Below are 14,511 nucleotides of genomic sequence, written 5' to 3' on the forward strand. Positions count from 1 at the left end.
CTCTTGTCTCCACCGTGCACTTTCTTTAGAGTGGTACATACTTGGTTTTCATTTCACTCCCTCTCTCTCTCTAATACGTAAAAGTTGCACAGCTGGGGAAGGGGTTTATAGTCTCAGGTCTTTTTCTGTAGCTCTCCCAGCAGGACTCTTCATCCGCAGGGGGCCACTCACCACCTTAGTATAAGAACCAGTTTAGTCCTGAGGACCTTAGCAAAAACCACCGGTGTCCCCGTCTCCTGTTCCCCCTTCACATCGATGCTGTTGGGCCTAGTTTGCAGGTCGTTTCCTCCTATAAAGCCACCTGTCCTTCCAGCCTTTCCTTCCCGCAGCAGTCGGTGGAGAAGCCATTCGGTTCCTGTTGGTGTTGCGTTTAGGAGGCTGCCCCACAGGCAGCTTTCCCCGATGTCCAACCAGAACAAATGGACCTGGGGCTGGGCCTGAGGACGTTTAGCCCTTGCAGCCAGCTTCCGTCGCTGCCACCTGCCATGGCTCTTTGCTCACGTTTTGTTTCGCCGGAAACGTGATGTTCTTGGTCTCCAGTTGTCCTGCCTCTCGTTGCCACTCCACAGTGGCAAACGGTCTCAGTCGGCTCAGGTCCCTCCGCCCATCCCCCCTTCCGCCCACCCCCACCCCCACCCCACCCCCGTCCACCCATCCCCGAGGGTCCTCTAAGTTCCAGGGGCGTCTCTTGTGCCTTACGGTATTTGGCACGTTCAGTGAATTCCATTGGCGAGCACCCGCTGTGTCACTGCGACACTCTGGCAGTGAGCCCAGGTCCCCACTCCTCTCCTCTCAGCAGCTCCCACTCCCCCAGTGCCGGACCTCAGGAGCCGGCTTTGGACAGACCCTTCTTCCTTGCTCTCCACCCTCCTGGTCCTTGTTAGTCCTCTGTTCTTGGCTTTCCACCCTCTGCGTTCAGAGTCCACGTAAGGAACATCTTTATGAGAAGTGGTTACCTTACTGTTCTTTCCCCACCTCCCTCTCTAACCATCAATTCACTCCTGGCCTCCCCTTCCCTCTACAAGGAGCACGTTGCTGATTTATTTCCTCTTTTCTCAATTTCTGTACCAGACCAAGAGAATTTGACCGACATTTATAGAGCACCCAAAGTGCCACGTGCTGCAGGGGCTGCTGAAGGGGCATTGACCCTCCAGGAGCTTGCAGTTCAGGGACACAGACGCAGTTGCATACCAAGACAAATTGTGGTCTATGATAATAGCTATATGATAGTTATAAAATGCTGCCAGTGAAGAGCTTCATTTGTCCTGGGCATGTGGTGTCAGGGGAGGCTTCAGGGAAGAAGTGGCATTCTCAATGAGCCTTGAGAAATGAGCAAAACGGTCTCAAGGGCTCTGGACAGAGGGCATTCTAGGTGGAAGGAACAGCGTGAATAAGGGCGTGGGGAAGCGAAGGTGGAAGGTTGTCGGAGGAGTGTTGTAGAATCTGATCCGAAGAGTGTGGTGTCGGGGTAACGGCTGGGAAAATTGGTCAGAGCCCTGCTTCATGTTGCAGGTGAACTCAGGGCCTGGTACTTTCTGCTTTGGGCAGCACCCTTTTCAGAAGCAGATACAAAAAAACTTCTCCAGTGGCTCCCACCTTAGTAAAACCTACAAGTCCAAACACCTTGGACCTGAATTTAGGAAAGCCAATGGCTAATTTTTAAATTTAGTGCCCAAAAGTCACATAAACGTGAAGTTTGTCAGCACAGCAAACATTTTCTTTCTTCACTTTGCTCAGCTTTTAAACCCAAATATCCTGCCTACTCTTCTTCAGATTAAAAGTGCAATTCATTCAGCTGGCGCACTACCTCTCAAAAGGTGTCAGAGAAGAGTTAGTGCCCTTATTTTACATATATGCCTCTAAAAATAATAATAATAACAGTAACGAAAAAACACTAAGTGTACAAAAAGTGTCATATTGAGTACAAGCTACGTTCGATGTAACCAGAAGAAAAGCCCAGATGTTTGTAAGTTTTCTTTTCAATAAATAAGTGCCCTGAATGTGAGCAAATCTGAATATAAAGATAAATGCCCTTTTGGTCTCCAGGGGCTTTTTCAGGATCCATGGTGAGGCTGCAGTATGAGTGAGAGCAAGTTGAGAGCTGTGGTTTGAGACCTGACCTCTACACACACACACACACACACACACACACACACACACACACACACACACACACACACACACCCCGTGCTCACGGAGGGAGAAATGAAAGGAAGCCGAAGTTGTCCAAACCCATAGAATGTACACCACCAAGAGTGAACTCGATGTGAACTATGGACGTTAAGTGATCATGATGTGTCATTGCAGGTTCATCCATGGTAACAAATGTCCCACTCTGGCAGGGATGTTGATAATGGAGGAGGATGTACACGTGGGACAGACAGGGATATGTGGGAAATCTCTACTTCCTGTTCAATTTTGCTGTGAACCTCTAACTGCTCCCCAAAATAAGTTTGTTATTTTTTTAAAAAAGGAGGAAGAAAAGAACTGAGCATTATTCTCTTTGACAAAAGGTAAAATGACAAGGACTATCAGGCTGAACTCCCTTCCCCAGGAAATGAAAGAAATCACACCAAGCCTCCAGCTTCTGTCCGTGGTGCTGAAGTTTATTCATTTTCAAACCGATGTCAGTAACAGGTGATTAAAATTTAACGCATGGGTGGGAGAAGTGGAGAAGCCACAACTAAACCACTTTATCTACATTTAGCATAAAATGTGAGAAATGTTGACAGGAGGCTGATGTTTGAATAGGACACTCGTCACAACTCAACCTGATGGCAATGAGATGGGACAAAGTTGAATGAGAGATCCCAGGGGGTGAGGGTCTCTTGAAGTCTGCCGGGGGCCTGGCCCGCCTCTTCCTCCCTGGCCGTTATCTTCGGTACTACAAAGAGAGCAGAGACATGTTTGACTTGGTGACCTGCCTCCACTGGAGAAAGTCAGTTTCATAGGACCGTGCTCCCTTCCCACCAGCCCCCGCTCCAGCTTGACGACCCTCTGAGTTCCACGAACTGGTAAACAAATTGCCCATTAGAAACTAGTAAAAGTCAATCCTGGTAAATTCCCATCCTTCGGGATCTGACAGTTCCTCGAGGGCCATGAACTGCCCATCAGCGGTACACAGGTGACTTGGCCCCGTGAACATATTAAGTTCCCGGTGCTCCTAGCAGTGACTTCTTTTCCTCTTAGCATTTTCTCAGCAGACTGTAGCTGAGGATGGTATCATGGTTCTGAGACTCATGGGGCACCTACCCAGTTGGGACAGAAATTTCAAAGGGAATAAGCTTCTGTGCTGTTCCCTTTCCTGCTGAAGGCGTCCCCTGGTGGTATTCTTTCACAAGGTTTGAACCTCAACAAAACCACAATTTCCTTCCCGCCCACCCCATTTCCATCCGCAGTTCCTCTTACCCGGAAGCTGTTGCAGCCCAGTCCGCTCTGGGCTCCAATCCTGTCCATCCTGCCCCCGAAGCAGCTGGACCTCCGCAGGCTCCGAGGGGCAGCGAGCAGCGCCCTCAGCTTGCTGTTCAGGAGGGCAGATCTATCGGAGGGTTCCCAGGGGCCACGCCCAAGGGCACCCCCATCTCTCTGGGCTGGGTGGACCTCCCCGGTCCAGGGAGGCACCTCAGAAAGGGGGCTGAGAGGGACCCCAGCTTCCTCATTCTGATCGCTTAGTACTTGTTGAGGCATAGCCTCATCTTCTAAAGGCATCTTGTCCTCCAAATGGTCCAGCAAGTTCTTTACAAAAGGAAAACAGGGAAAGGGAGACGTCTCACTGCCTGGCACAGCATCACAAAGCCCCCTCATCCCAGACCGTGCCCCTTTCCTGGCCCTACCTTGAAATCCATCAGGTCTGCGTTGGACACAGAGCCATACACGGGGTTCGCTCCGGTTTGCCCTGGGAGCTGAAACGCCAGAAAGAGGAGGAAGCTCGCGGCGATGGTGGCGGAGCCCATGCTGGCGTCAGTCAAGGGGTGGTCTGGTGCTTGCTGACTCTTCTCTCTGCTTTCCCACCCGTGGCCTTCCTCCGTCTCCGTCTCCCAGCTGCCCTGCGCCTCCTCTTTTTATAGCCCCTTGGCTCTCTGAGAGCACAAGAGGGATGGAACCCTCCCCATTCTGTCACTTGCAGCGATAAAGCAGCTGAGCGAGGAGCCAGCAGAAGATGCCCTTTTAAAGTTATCAGTCCAGCCAGCTCGTCACAGCCCCTCTGCCTTGAGCAGCTCCAACGAGCCCGGGACCCCCAGCTGCAGGAGCCACATTCTTGTTGATTTGCCTCAAGAGGTTCCCACTTCAAAGGTGTGAGAAGAGCAAAAAAGAGTCCTTGGTTATCTCACAGCGATGCCTCAGGCTTCTTTCTCATCAGCAGCCGGACCCACACGGGGAAGCAGAGGGTGACGGTTGGCCGGTGCCCAGCTCCCCCGTTGGTTTGCGGCTCAGCTGTCAGGGACTCCAAATAAGGGCGGGAGGGGAGGAAATGGCAGGCAGCCGGCAGCTCAGCTCAGGACAAATTAGTCCAGATGCTCGAGCTGGCCTCGTACCTGACTCATCGGCAGCGAGGGCAGACCTCTCCCTCCACAGGGCTGTCCTGACACCTGGCTGTCACTCTCAGTGGTCAGGTGAAGAGGGAGTTATTTTTTAGCATACTAAGTCAGAACCAAATGTGACAAATTGTCCCAAGAACTCCACTCCTAAATAGAAACACAAGAAAAGTTTTGGGAACGCGATCATTCCTCTGCAGAGCTCCCCCGCTTCACCGCACGGCTCCCCCCAAGGAGCTGGGGGAGATTGGCGCTAAGAGGATACCAGCATTTTCATTTATAGAAGTTTGCTGCTTCTCAGACTCTGGTTTGAAGCTTGTAATGCCTCACATCTCGCCGGGAAAGCTCCCGGGGAGAAGTTGGCTGCTGGAGCGAGGTGGGATGCAGCTGTGACCCATGGAATTTCCCTTAATGCCTCCCATGTCCTTCTCCAAGGCCAGGCAAGGGATGAGCCACTGAAGCTGCCATTTTCCTGGTCCCCAAAAGAGAAGTACCAGGCAGCGAGCCTGTCCACATGTAATGAGTGGCCTCCACTTACTAAGCACTGGACTTAACGCTCTACACTCTTCAATGTAATGTATCCGGGGGAAACACTACACTTGAAGGGATGAGAGCCCCGCATTGCAGCCCCAAACAAGCCAAACTGCATACATCTTTGGGGCCTTATTCTCCTCATCCGTGAGGCTCATAAGAGCTATTAATATGTGAACGTAGTTTGAAGTGTGAATTGCTATATATTTGCACGATGCTCACAATGGTTGTCCTTACTGGTTGGTTGGAATGTGCCGGGTACCGTGCTGAGAGCTTTAGACGGATTCTTTCCTTTTCATCACCAGCCCCAGAAGGTGGGTAGTATTGTCCCCATTCATAGAGGGACAGAACTGAGACTGGGAGCATCTGTCACTTGCCCCATGTCACTCGGCAGAACCAGGACTCGGACCCCAGGTCTGACGCCAACGCCTGTACTCTCCACCCACTTCCCAGATCCCGCTGCTTCTTTGCACGAAGGTTCCTTAACAAGCCCTTTAGTCTCAGTTCCTGATTAAACACCACCCTAATCCCAGCCTCTCAGGTTGCCTCTGAGCACCTCCTCGCCTTCCCCCTGCCCTGGGACTGAGCTTTGCGTGCTTGGCAAGTCTGCAAGTATGCGGACTATCTCAGGAAAGCACCACATCCAAGCCCCATGACCTATTTACACACCTAACGTGTTTCAATCTACCCCGTAGAAGCTCAGGAAATGTGGGTGGAATGACAGCTCTGTCCTGGCCGGACCCTCCCCCAACTGTGCTCACTCCTGGGCTGATCAGAGAGAGAGGCTGTTACGCAGTGAAAAGGCAGGAAATCCGGGCATTACGGGGCCAGGGGTCATGAGGGGTGTTTGGGGGGGTTTTATTCTAAAGGAGAAGAGATTTGGGTTGGCCAAACTCAACTTGAAATCTGAAATGAGCGCAATTCTGAGTAGGAGCGCTGGGGGCAAAGAACCGCTCTATCCTGAAGAGTCTCTGGAATGTGCTCACAGTTTAATAGCTGGGGTGGCAGTGTTATTATTAGCAAAGAGAATTCAGTGAGCAGTCACCCTGGGGGAACTGATGCTCCGCGCTGCGTGCGTCACACAGCCTGTCTCCTGGAGATACCCTTTGAGACAGACCTTTGATGCAGGCAAGACTTCCAGAAGGGCATCGTGGCGGGTGGCCTCTGCCACGGCTTGGCCTCTGGGGGCTGATGCGGTTCCTGCGTCCTGAGCCACTTCTGAAGTCTGTTGGTGGCCCAAGGAAAAGTGGAAATCCCGTCCAAGGTTCCAGAAGGAGAATTTCAGAATTTTCCCAGTTCCCTTTATTAAAGTTACATTTCGTCTTCCAGAGTGAAACTAGAGTGGGGCACGAGTGTCATTTGTTGAGTTTCTTCTATTGTTTTGGGGTTTTTGTGGAAGGTGGGTGGCAAAAAAAAGAATACTTAGGTTTATTGCCCTGACTTTGTATAGGACCAGCGCCACCCCCTGCACTAACAGGGCCCAGGGCAAACAGATAATCCCCAAACACACTTACCGCCCAACCCTCTTAAAGCCTTTGACTCGTCCCTGAAATGGAAAATGCCTTGACGTACAGTTTCTCTTCATTTTCGTGCCCCTGTTCCACTTCGGGGGGTATGTGTGGAGGAGTTAATAGTTAATGGGATGTTTAGAAGCCAGCCTGTGGGAGTGAGAGAGAAGAAAAGCAAAGGTACAGAAGACCAGGCCCACCCTCCACCTCCACCTCTCGCAGTAGCTGAAAAATCAAAAGGCTTTATTTCCTTGTCACTGGAAAGAAGTCATCTTAGTCATATGGTGGAACAAATGCTGCAGGCGGGTGGGAGGATCCAGAATGCGTAACTCCAGCTTCTAGCCGAGTTTGGTTTCATCACTCTCCGTGGGGATGCTGTGGGCTGCCTCGGGGAGCCATGAGGGCCCAGCAACGTCACATGTGGGCAGAACTGGTGTGAAAAACCCATCACATTCATGGGACAAGTCTGTTAGACCTAAATAGCCTAAAGCAGAAGCCCCAGTTGGGAGAAGTTGGTAGGACATTGGTGCGTATTTAGGAATGATTGCTTTGGACTTTGAAAACGACGTTCTGTTTCTCTGGTGCAACATGGAGGTCACTGAGACTGGAATTTGGGGGCAGCTTCCCCAGGAAAAAAGGCCCAAGATGAGTTGATTTGCTAAAGCTTATGAGGGTTCTAGTTCAAGGGAAGTAAGAGTGAGGAGCAAAGGGAAGTGAGATAGTGTATTAGTCAACAACTGCTGCGTGACAAATTACCCCAAACCTTAGCAACTATACATCTATTATCTAATAGTTCCTGTGGACCAGGAATCTGGCTCTGCTTTAGCTGGGTGCCCCTTGTTCAGAGCTCACACAGGCTACAGTTAAGATGTTGGCCGGGGCTGCGGTCATCTCAAGGCTTGGCTGGGGGTCTGCTTTCAAGCTCACTCATGTGTCTGTTGGCAGGTCTTCAGGTTCACACTGACTGTTGGCTGCAGATGTCAGTTCCTTACTGCGTGGACTTCTCCACAGAGATGCCGCTGACTTCCTTTAGGTACAGAGGGAAACATTATGTAAGCCATCATCTCTCTGTAACCTAATCTTAGATGTGGTACCCCATCATTTCTGTTGTACTGTGTTCATTAGAAGTGAGCCATAATGTCCAGCCATACTCAGAGGGAGGGGATTACCAAGGGGTGAATACCAGGAGATGAGCATCAATGGGGGCCATCTCAGAGGCTGCCCACCACAGGTAAGGAAAGAGAAAGAGCAAATATAAAGCGATATGTTACCAAGCTGGTCACAGCTTTGCAAAAACAGCTTAGTGGTTGGTTGGTCAGCTGGTTGGACGTGCTGCACATCTCCAGAGAGCTCTGTGGAACCCAGCACCTTTGAACAGTCTACAAAGAGAGAAAAGGATGAGGGCACTGCATTAGATCCCTAGGGCTGCTGTAACCAAGTACCATAAACTGGGTATCTTAAAACAACAGGAGTGTATTGTCTCACAGTTCTGAAAGCTAGAGTCTGAAATCAAGGGGTCAGCAGGGCCAGGCTCCCTCCACAACCTGTAAGGAAGGATCCTTCCTTGTCTCTTGCAGCTTCTGGAAGCTGTCGGCAATCTTTGGCATTCCTTGACTTGTACATGCATCCCTCCAATCTCTGTCTCTGTCATCATATGACCGTCTTCCCTCTCTGTGTTTCTCTCTTTTCTTCTTATAAAGACACTAATCATATTGGAATAGGAGCCCACCCTACTCAAGTATGACCTCATCTCAACTAATTACATCCACAATGACCGTGATTCACAAACACCCCCTCCAGCGTACCACCCAAGGACATACATGAGGGCCCACCCCTGCACCTTGCCCTCCCTAGGGGCCTCACAGGGAGGGGGAGTCACTCGCTGGCTAAGGCATGAAGGTTCTGCTCTCTCCCCCGATGCAGGAAGAACCAGATGGAGGAGTTCAGGGCAGGGAGGCCAGTTAGGAAGCTGGTGTGCCAATATGAGTGGTGAGGGAAGGAAGGAGGAGTGGACATGGTACTTGCCTGGGTGGTCCAGCCAAAGAACGGAGTCAAGGAAGATTCCAAGGGCTGAAGTCATCAAGGGTGGAGCCCTGGGAGAAGGTTTACTCATTCGGGAGTGTCATAGTTTGGGTTCTCCTGAATCTGAGACAAGTATTCAAGCAAAGTAGTTTATTTTGGAGATAATCCCAGGAAATACTGGCAGGAGGGTGGGGAAGTGACCAGGGAGAGAAGGAGTTTAGCTGCACGGATCACCGTGGGCAGTTGCAGCTTAATCCCAAGCCCCCCCCCACAGAGAAATCCAGTAACCAGTGAAAGATACACACCACCTGTGAACAGAGGGCTCTCTTGGTGTTGACTGAGTGTTGTTCCTGGTCCGTGTCAATTCCCCAGCACTTCCTGCCTGCCCACAGGAAGTGGACTCTGGCTGCCAGAGAAAGTCCTCGGGCAGGAAAGTACAGTGCTGCTGGATGAAATTAGGGCTCGTGTGCACTGAAGCAGCAAGGGCAGGGGCTGTACTTGGCAGTGCCAGAGACAAGACACTGCGGGCACAAGGGTGGGAGCCAAGGTCCCATGGCTGAGATGTTCCAGGATGCCCAGGCAGCTGTATGGAGCCTGGCTCCTGACCCCACAGGAGGAACGGGCCACTTAGTAGAAAAGCACTGATCGCATGAAAAATCCTACAGAGACAGGGATAGAAGGTTGAGAACTGCAACACGAACAAAGACAAATGGCCAAGTTCATGACTTTGTTTACACCTGGTTCTGCATGAGGAAAGAATGCACTTTTCTTTCTTGCCACAAATCATTCTCAGAAGAGTCAAAGCTGGGAATTCCTTGGCCGTCCAGTGGTTAGGACTCTGTGCTCTCACTGCTGAGGGCCTGGGCTCGATCCTTGGTTGGGGAACTAAGGTCCCAGGTCCCACAAGGCGCACGACGTGGCCAAAAAAAAAGTCAAAGCTGCCACGAGAGGGATGGAGAGGGGAATGCAGCATCAGTGACATGAGATGTAGCGTTCAGGCCCAACACTGTCCTGACTTCAGTAACCTCAAAACTGGAGACCCAGCAAAGCCAGTCTACCCTCTACCGAAGCTCCTTCCAGCTGTGAAGCCGTGGGCTAGGCATCCTTGGGCCTGTGTCCACCAACATGTCTTTCTGGGTAGATTCCAGTGACAAGGATCCATGGAGACATGTAATCTGGCAGCTTCTTTGGAGGACGAGCTTGATAATAGGAAAGTCAGGGAGGACAAGGCCATGGCTATAGCTACATGGGGATGTGTCTGAAGGGGCCAGGGTCACAGGTGAGGGAGGGCTGGTTCTAAAGGGCACCCATAGATGATGCATGTGCCACAGCACTGCCCCAAACACCAAACACAGGGGGAGCTCAATGAGATGTCACTTCATTGGGTACATCAGGCCACCCACTCCCCATCCTCCAGAAGACATATTTGCTTCCTTCACAGTTTGTTTTGGGGTTCTCTCTCCTGGACTTTTGCTTGGGGAAAAGGTTCAAGTAACAGGATATATCTGTATCATACATACAGACTCCACTGCCTGGGCCCTACTTATGGAAGAGCTGGACTTAGCTGGAAGAATTCTGAAGTGCTGGCTGGGTTTGTAGAGTGGGCATTCTGGGAGGAGGTCTGTCTTCATCACCTGAGCAGGGGGAGAAAGTTGCCAATACGCAGCAGCCCCAAATGGGGAACTGAGTGATGCCATTAAGAGGGGGAACTTCCAACCCACCAGCAAGCCTAATTCACTGGCTTGGGAAAGGTTGGGTTGTGCAGTGGTTAGGGGCCTGGCTGCTGGACCAGTATGCGTGGGCTTGAATCCTGGCTCTGCCACTTACTAACTGCGGGACCTGAGAAAGTCACATTACCTCTCTGTGCCTCGATTTCCCCATCTGTAAAATGAAGGATAATAAGAGTCCTTCCTGCATAGTTGTTGCAAGGACTAATATGAATTCATGGAACTGGGCCTGGTACATAGTGAGGTCTTTATAAATGTTAACTGTGCTAATTACTCATTACTGTCCTGGGTCAAAAACATTAGGCAGGGCTTCCCTGGTGGCGCAGTGGTTGAGAGTCCGCCTGCCAATGCAGGGGACATGGGTTCGTGCCCCAGTCCAGGAAGATCCCACATGCCGTGGAGCGGCTGTGCCCGTGAGCCATGGCCGCTGAGCCTGCGCATCCAGAGCCTGTGCTCCGCAGAGGGAGAACTCACAGCAGTGAGAGGCCCGCGTAGCACAAACAAAACAAAACAAAACAAAACAACACAAAAAAAACATTAGGCAAAGATGGCTCACAGTTTTATTGGAAAATAAGTTGGTCCTAAAACCTTACCTTCAAAATCTGAATCTCATTAGATATGTCTAACGCACACTGGGTTAAAATGAGAAATAACACGAAGACCCACCACTTCTCTTTCCCTCTCACTCAAAGAAACATCAGATGAGAACAGCAGAAAAGCCATACGAGAGTCCCGTGGATCTCTGCTCAAACCTCAGTGTTGGCACTTAGCAGCTGAATGCTTTCAGGTAAGATGCTTCCCTTTTCTGGGTCTCAGTTTTCTCATCCATAAAGAGGGGATAATAATAGTCCTGTCCTCCTGCAGAGCTGGGATCGTAAAAGGCATTCTAGGCAAAGGAAACGGCATGAGCTGAAGCCTGGGAGCCTGAAAGCAGGAGAGAGCTCTGCAGCATGACCTGGGATGCCTAGAACCCAAGATGCAGGGGAAGGAGGACCCTGAGAGGAGAGGGCAGTGACCTCTACCAGGACTCCCTGCTGATTAAGGCAACACAGTAGGATTCTAGTGCTTGTCTCCTTTTCTGCCTTGGAATAAAGGTCTTCTCCCTCTAAGGCAGAGAGGAAGTGAAGACGTGGGGCCCCGAAGGAAGGCACCCTGAAATGCTGGGCCTCTTTCAGGCACTTCTAAACTTATGGGCTCAGGAAATGAAAATGCTATTAAACTCAGGGTTTAGGAGCCGCCTTTCCAGGATGACATCAGGAATTGAAGACTTGCACCTGAGGTTTGGGGCAGATGGAGGGCTCACCCCCATCAGGAATGTAAATAAGCTGGCATATCTCCTTCTCTCACTCTCTTTCCCTCTCTCTCTCACACACACACACACGCACACACACACCACACACACACCCACAAAGCGCCCCCAATCTCTGAGAGCTTCTGGAAATGACAAATACAGGGAGAGGGCCTCTAATGGCAGAATTCCAGGCAAAGGGAAGGCTACTGTCAAGGGGCAGATACCTTGACACACACCCTCATGTCACAGGAATACATCAGGGCCCATTCAACTCCCAGGGGGGAACTGCCGGCCTCTGAAAAGTAGTTTCTGGGAAGTGCCTCAAGTGCTTGAGGTATTTAGAGACTTTTCAGAGCATGAAAAGCCCTTAAAGCAAAGCAGCCACCCCCCCCCACCCCCCCAACTGTTTGACCAGCCCTTGAAGCTGTGTCCCCGCCCCACCATTAGGACATCTTTGGGATCTTCAAGAAAACACAGGGTTTGACTGTTCTTCAATGACGGATTATTTTTTAGAACACTGAGACAAATCAATTTCAAAGGAAAAAGCTATAATATTGACTTTATTTCATCATGGAAAATTTGTGCTCAAAGATAAGAACCATCTCATATAAAAAAACCAAATAAATAAATAAATAAGTAAAAATAAATAGGAGTTGCTTCAAAGGGGAGCAGGGGGTTGAGGGAGAATCGGATGCCGCCAGGACCTTCTCTTAATACCTCCTCAGCACTGTGTGGGGAAGAGAGAGAGTGATGATTACATTTGGGCGGGAGGCAGGCAGGACCTGAGCTCCCCCTCACCATGTGCCACCTTCAGTCCATCTGGATGTCTGAGGCTTTGGAATACTCTACCTCCCTGGACCTTGCTTTCCTCGTTGTAAACTGGGGATTGCTGTCCCCCTGGTGATCTTGCCCTCTGCCCTTGCAGCTCTAGACAGTTCAGGGGAAACCAGGAGGAAAATGTTTAATACTCTTTCTGCGCCAAGAAGGGGCTGCCAAGGCAATTGACCGAATTACACGGATGTAATTCATGGGATGACCGAGTTACATCCTAAGGTGATTCTGCCCCTTTTGGTAAGAGAGGCAGGAGGGGGTTAGAAGGTGGGTGGGAACTCACAGGCATGGTAATGAATGTTGTCAAAATTTAATATTTCCAGAAAGGCGCTCCTTGACCCTGAGGACTGACGGCAAGAAAGAGTGATATCCAGGTGTCCTTTGCTCAAAGTTTGGTCCCGAGACTTCAAACCCAGAAAGGCGGCACGCGGTGGGAATGGGGGTGGGTGCTCACCATTGCAGCCCAGGCCGCTGAGGGAGCCGATCCGGTCCAGCCTCCGCCCAAAGCAGCCGGAGTCGCGCATCATCCTGGGGCTTCGTATTCCCCGCAGGGCCTGGAGGACGCTGTTACCGGGCCCGAGGAGCCCCGCGGGGGCGGCCGCCCGGGTCTCCCAGGCTTCTGCGAGGCCGTGGCCCTGCTGAAGGGGGTCTAGGTCCATCTGCTCGGCCTGCAGCTCCAAGACCCTGCCTCGTAGACGGCCCAGCAGTTCCTGCGATGGGTGGGGGAGGCGGAGCCTCAGGAACCCGCACCTGGGCCCAGCCGCTCTCGATGGCGCCAAGGCAAACCGACCGCCTTGGGGACGGGGGTCCCCGCACCCAGCCTCGCCGCTTTCTCACTCTCTTATCACTAATTCCCAGGGGAGGGTGGGGACCTCTTGGGACGGTGGGTGGGGGTAGGTGGGGACCCGTTAATTGCTGCTGTCGGTGCCCTCCCGGCGAGCCGGGTTTACGCAGTTCGGCAGCGCTCACCTGTATCCCGCGCAGTTCCGAGGCCGGGCCGGGGCCACCTAGCGGGTAGGAACGACAGCGTGGCAGCGACAGGTGCAAAAACAGAAGGAGCATGAGCGCCCGGGGCAGCGTCGTCTGGGGGTCCATGTCGTTGGAGGGGCGGAGAGAGGTTGCCGCCGCTGCCGCTGCGCTGGGTCCCGGTTCACGTCTCACCCGCTGGGTCCTCGGGCAACGGCGGCCTTTTATCCCCCGTCCTGAGAGCCGGGCCGGCCCTGCCCCTCTGGGTTATCTCTGATTTATCGGCGCGTTCCGGCCCGGCCCGCTGAGCTCAGGGCGGGGGAATGCACCTCTCCGCGAGGAGGGGTGGAGGCCGGGGAGAGCAGGCCTTGTATAGAAATGGGCCTGGCCGACAACGGGAGCGCGCGGCGGGGGGGAGTTGGCGGGGTTGGGTAGACACCGCTATAGGTCCTTTGCCTCTCGCTTCCCCCTTTCCTGCAAAAACCCCGGGGCCTTAGAGTGTCTCTTTTCTCGTTCCTCCCCCCCGCATTCCTGGAGAGGGCAGAGGGAACCCCAGCGATCAGAGGCCCGACGCAACTGCCGGGCGCACGGGGTGACTCAGAGAAATCACAGACCCAGCCGCCACCCCCGTGCCGCAGCGCGTCTTCCCTCCCCGCCTGTAACTCTCCGCACCTTGCTCGGCGGCGGGTCTTCCGGGCGCTCTGACCGCTGTCCGTGGTTCTGATCGCTCTGAGCCAACAACGCAAGAGGACTCGCTCTCCTCAACGTGGGTCTTGCCAGAAAGACAAGCGTGGGGCAGGGGCAAGAGACGTCTGAGACCCCTCTCCGCCCTCTCACAACCTCCTGCACTAGGATGCTAATTCTCCAGTGTCACCTGATTAAAAGTCTGGGTATGACAAGGAACTTCTGGAATGCTGACCCTTCTTCCATCCCTTAAAGTGTAGAGCTGATTTGACAGGAATTTTGAGAGGCAAGGCCCAGAGATGAAGTCATTCAGGAATGCTTCTATCACAGCTCCCGCAGGTGCCAACACCTCCTCTCTCCCACCAAGCCAACATAACGGAAAAAACAAGGATGACTGGAAGACGGTTATCTATTTG

At 52.2% G+C, this 14,511-nt stretch overlaps 2 protein-coding genes and 1 long non-coding RNA gene across 3 annotated transcripts; all 3 read right to left on the reverse strand.

Moving 5' to 3' along the window:
• Nucleotides 1-2,585: 2,585 nt before the first annotated feature.
• On the reverse strand, nt 2,586-4,365 carry NPPA (natriuretic peptide A). The gene is made up of 3 exons (XM_067711472.1): nt 3,834-4,365; nt 3,409-3,735; nt 2,586-2,884 (listed from the first exon to the last, which is right to left on the reverse strand). The coding sequence occupies exons 1-3, from the start codon at nt 3,951-3,953 to the stop codon at nt 2,873-2,875; spliced, it is 459 nt and encodes a 152-aa protein (XP_067567573.1). The 5' UTR covers nt 3,954-4,365; the 3' UTR covers nt 2,586-2,872.
• Nucleotides 4,366-7,327: 2,962 nt separating this feature from the next.
• LOC137209963 (uncharacterized) lies at nt 7,328-9,017 on the reverse strand. Its single transcript, XR_010936205.1, has 4 exons — nt 8,902-9,017; nt 8,600-8,719; nt 7,846-7,953; nt 7,328-7,601 (listed from the first exon to the last, which is right to left on the reverse strand). It is a non-coding gene; the product is annotated as an uncharacterized lncRNA (long non-coding RNA).
• A 3,177-nt stretch (nt 9,018-12,194) lies between these two features.
• On the reverse strand, nt 12,195-13,994 carry NPPB (natriuretic peptide B). Its single transcript, XM_067711491.1, has 3 exons — nt 13,415-13,994; nt 12,900-13,155; nt 12,195-12,341 (listed from the first exon to the last, which is right to left on the reverse strand). The coding sequence occupies exons 1-3, from the start codon at nt 13,538-13,540 to the stop codon at nt 12,325-12,327; spliced, it is 399 nt and encodes a 132-aa protein (XP_067567592.1). The 5' UTR covers nt 13,541-13,994; the 3' UTR covers nt 12,195-12,324.
• Between the last annotated feature and the right edge of the window lie 517 nt (nt 13,995-14,511).

This window comes from Pseudorca crassidens, chromosome 2, assembly GCF_039906515.1.
Source record: "Pseudorca crassidens isolate mPseCra1 chromosome 2, mPseCra1.hap1, whole genome shotgun sequence".
NCBI lineage: Eukaryota > Metazoa > Chordata > Mammalia > Artiodactyla > Delphinidae > Pseudorca > Pseudorca crassidens.

Excerpts from the sequence above, each read along its gene's own strand:
- NPPA (XM_067711472.1), bottom strand. The coding sequence starts at position 3,953 with ATGGGCTCCGCCACCATCGCCGCGAGCTTCCTCCTCTTTCTGGCGTTT. Across the intron at positions 3,736-3,833 it reads CAGACCTGATGGATTTCAAG|AACTTGCTGGACCATTTGGA; the intron begins GTAGGGCCAGGA and ends CCTTTTGTAAAG.
- NPPB (XM_067711491.1), bottom strand. The coding sequence starts at position 13,540 with ATGGACCCCCAGACGACGCTGCCCCGGGCGCTCATGCTCCTTCTGTTT. Across the intron at positions 13,156-13,414 it reads CGGAACTGCGCGGGATACAG|GAACTGCTGGGCCGTCTACG; the intron begins GTGAGCGCTGCC and ends CACCCATCGCAG.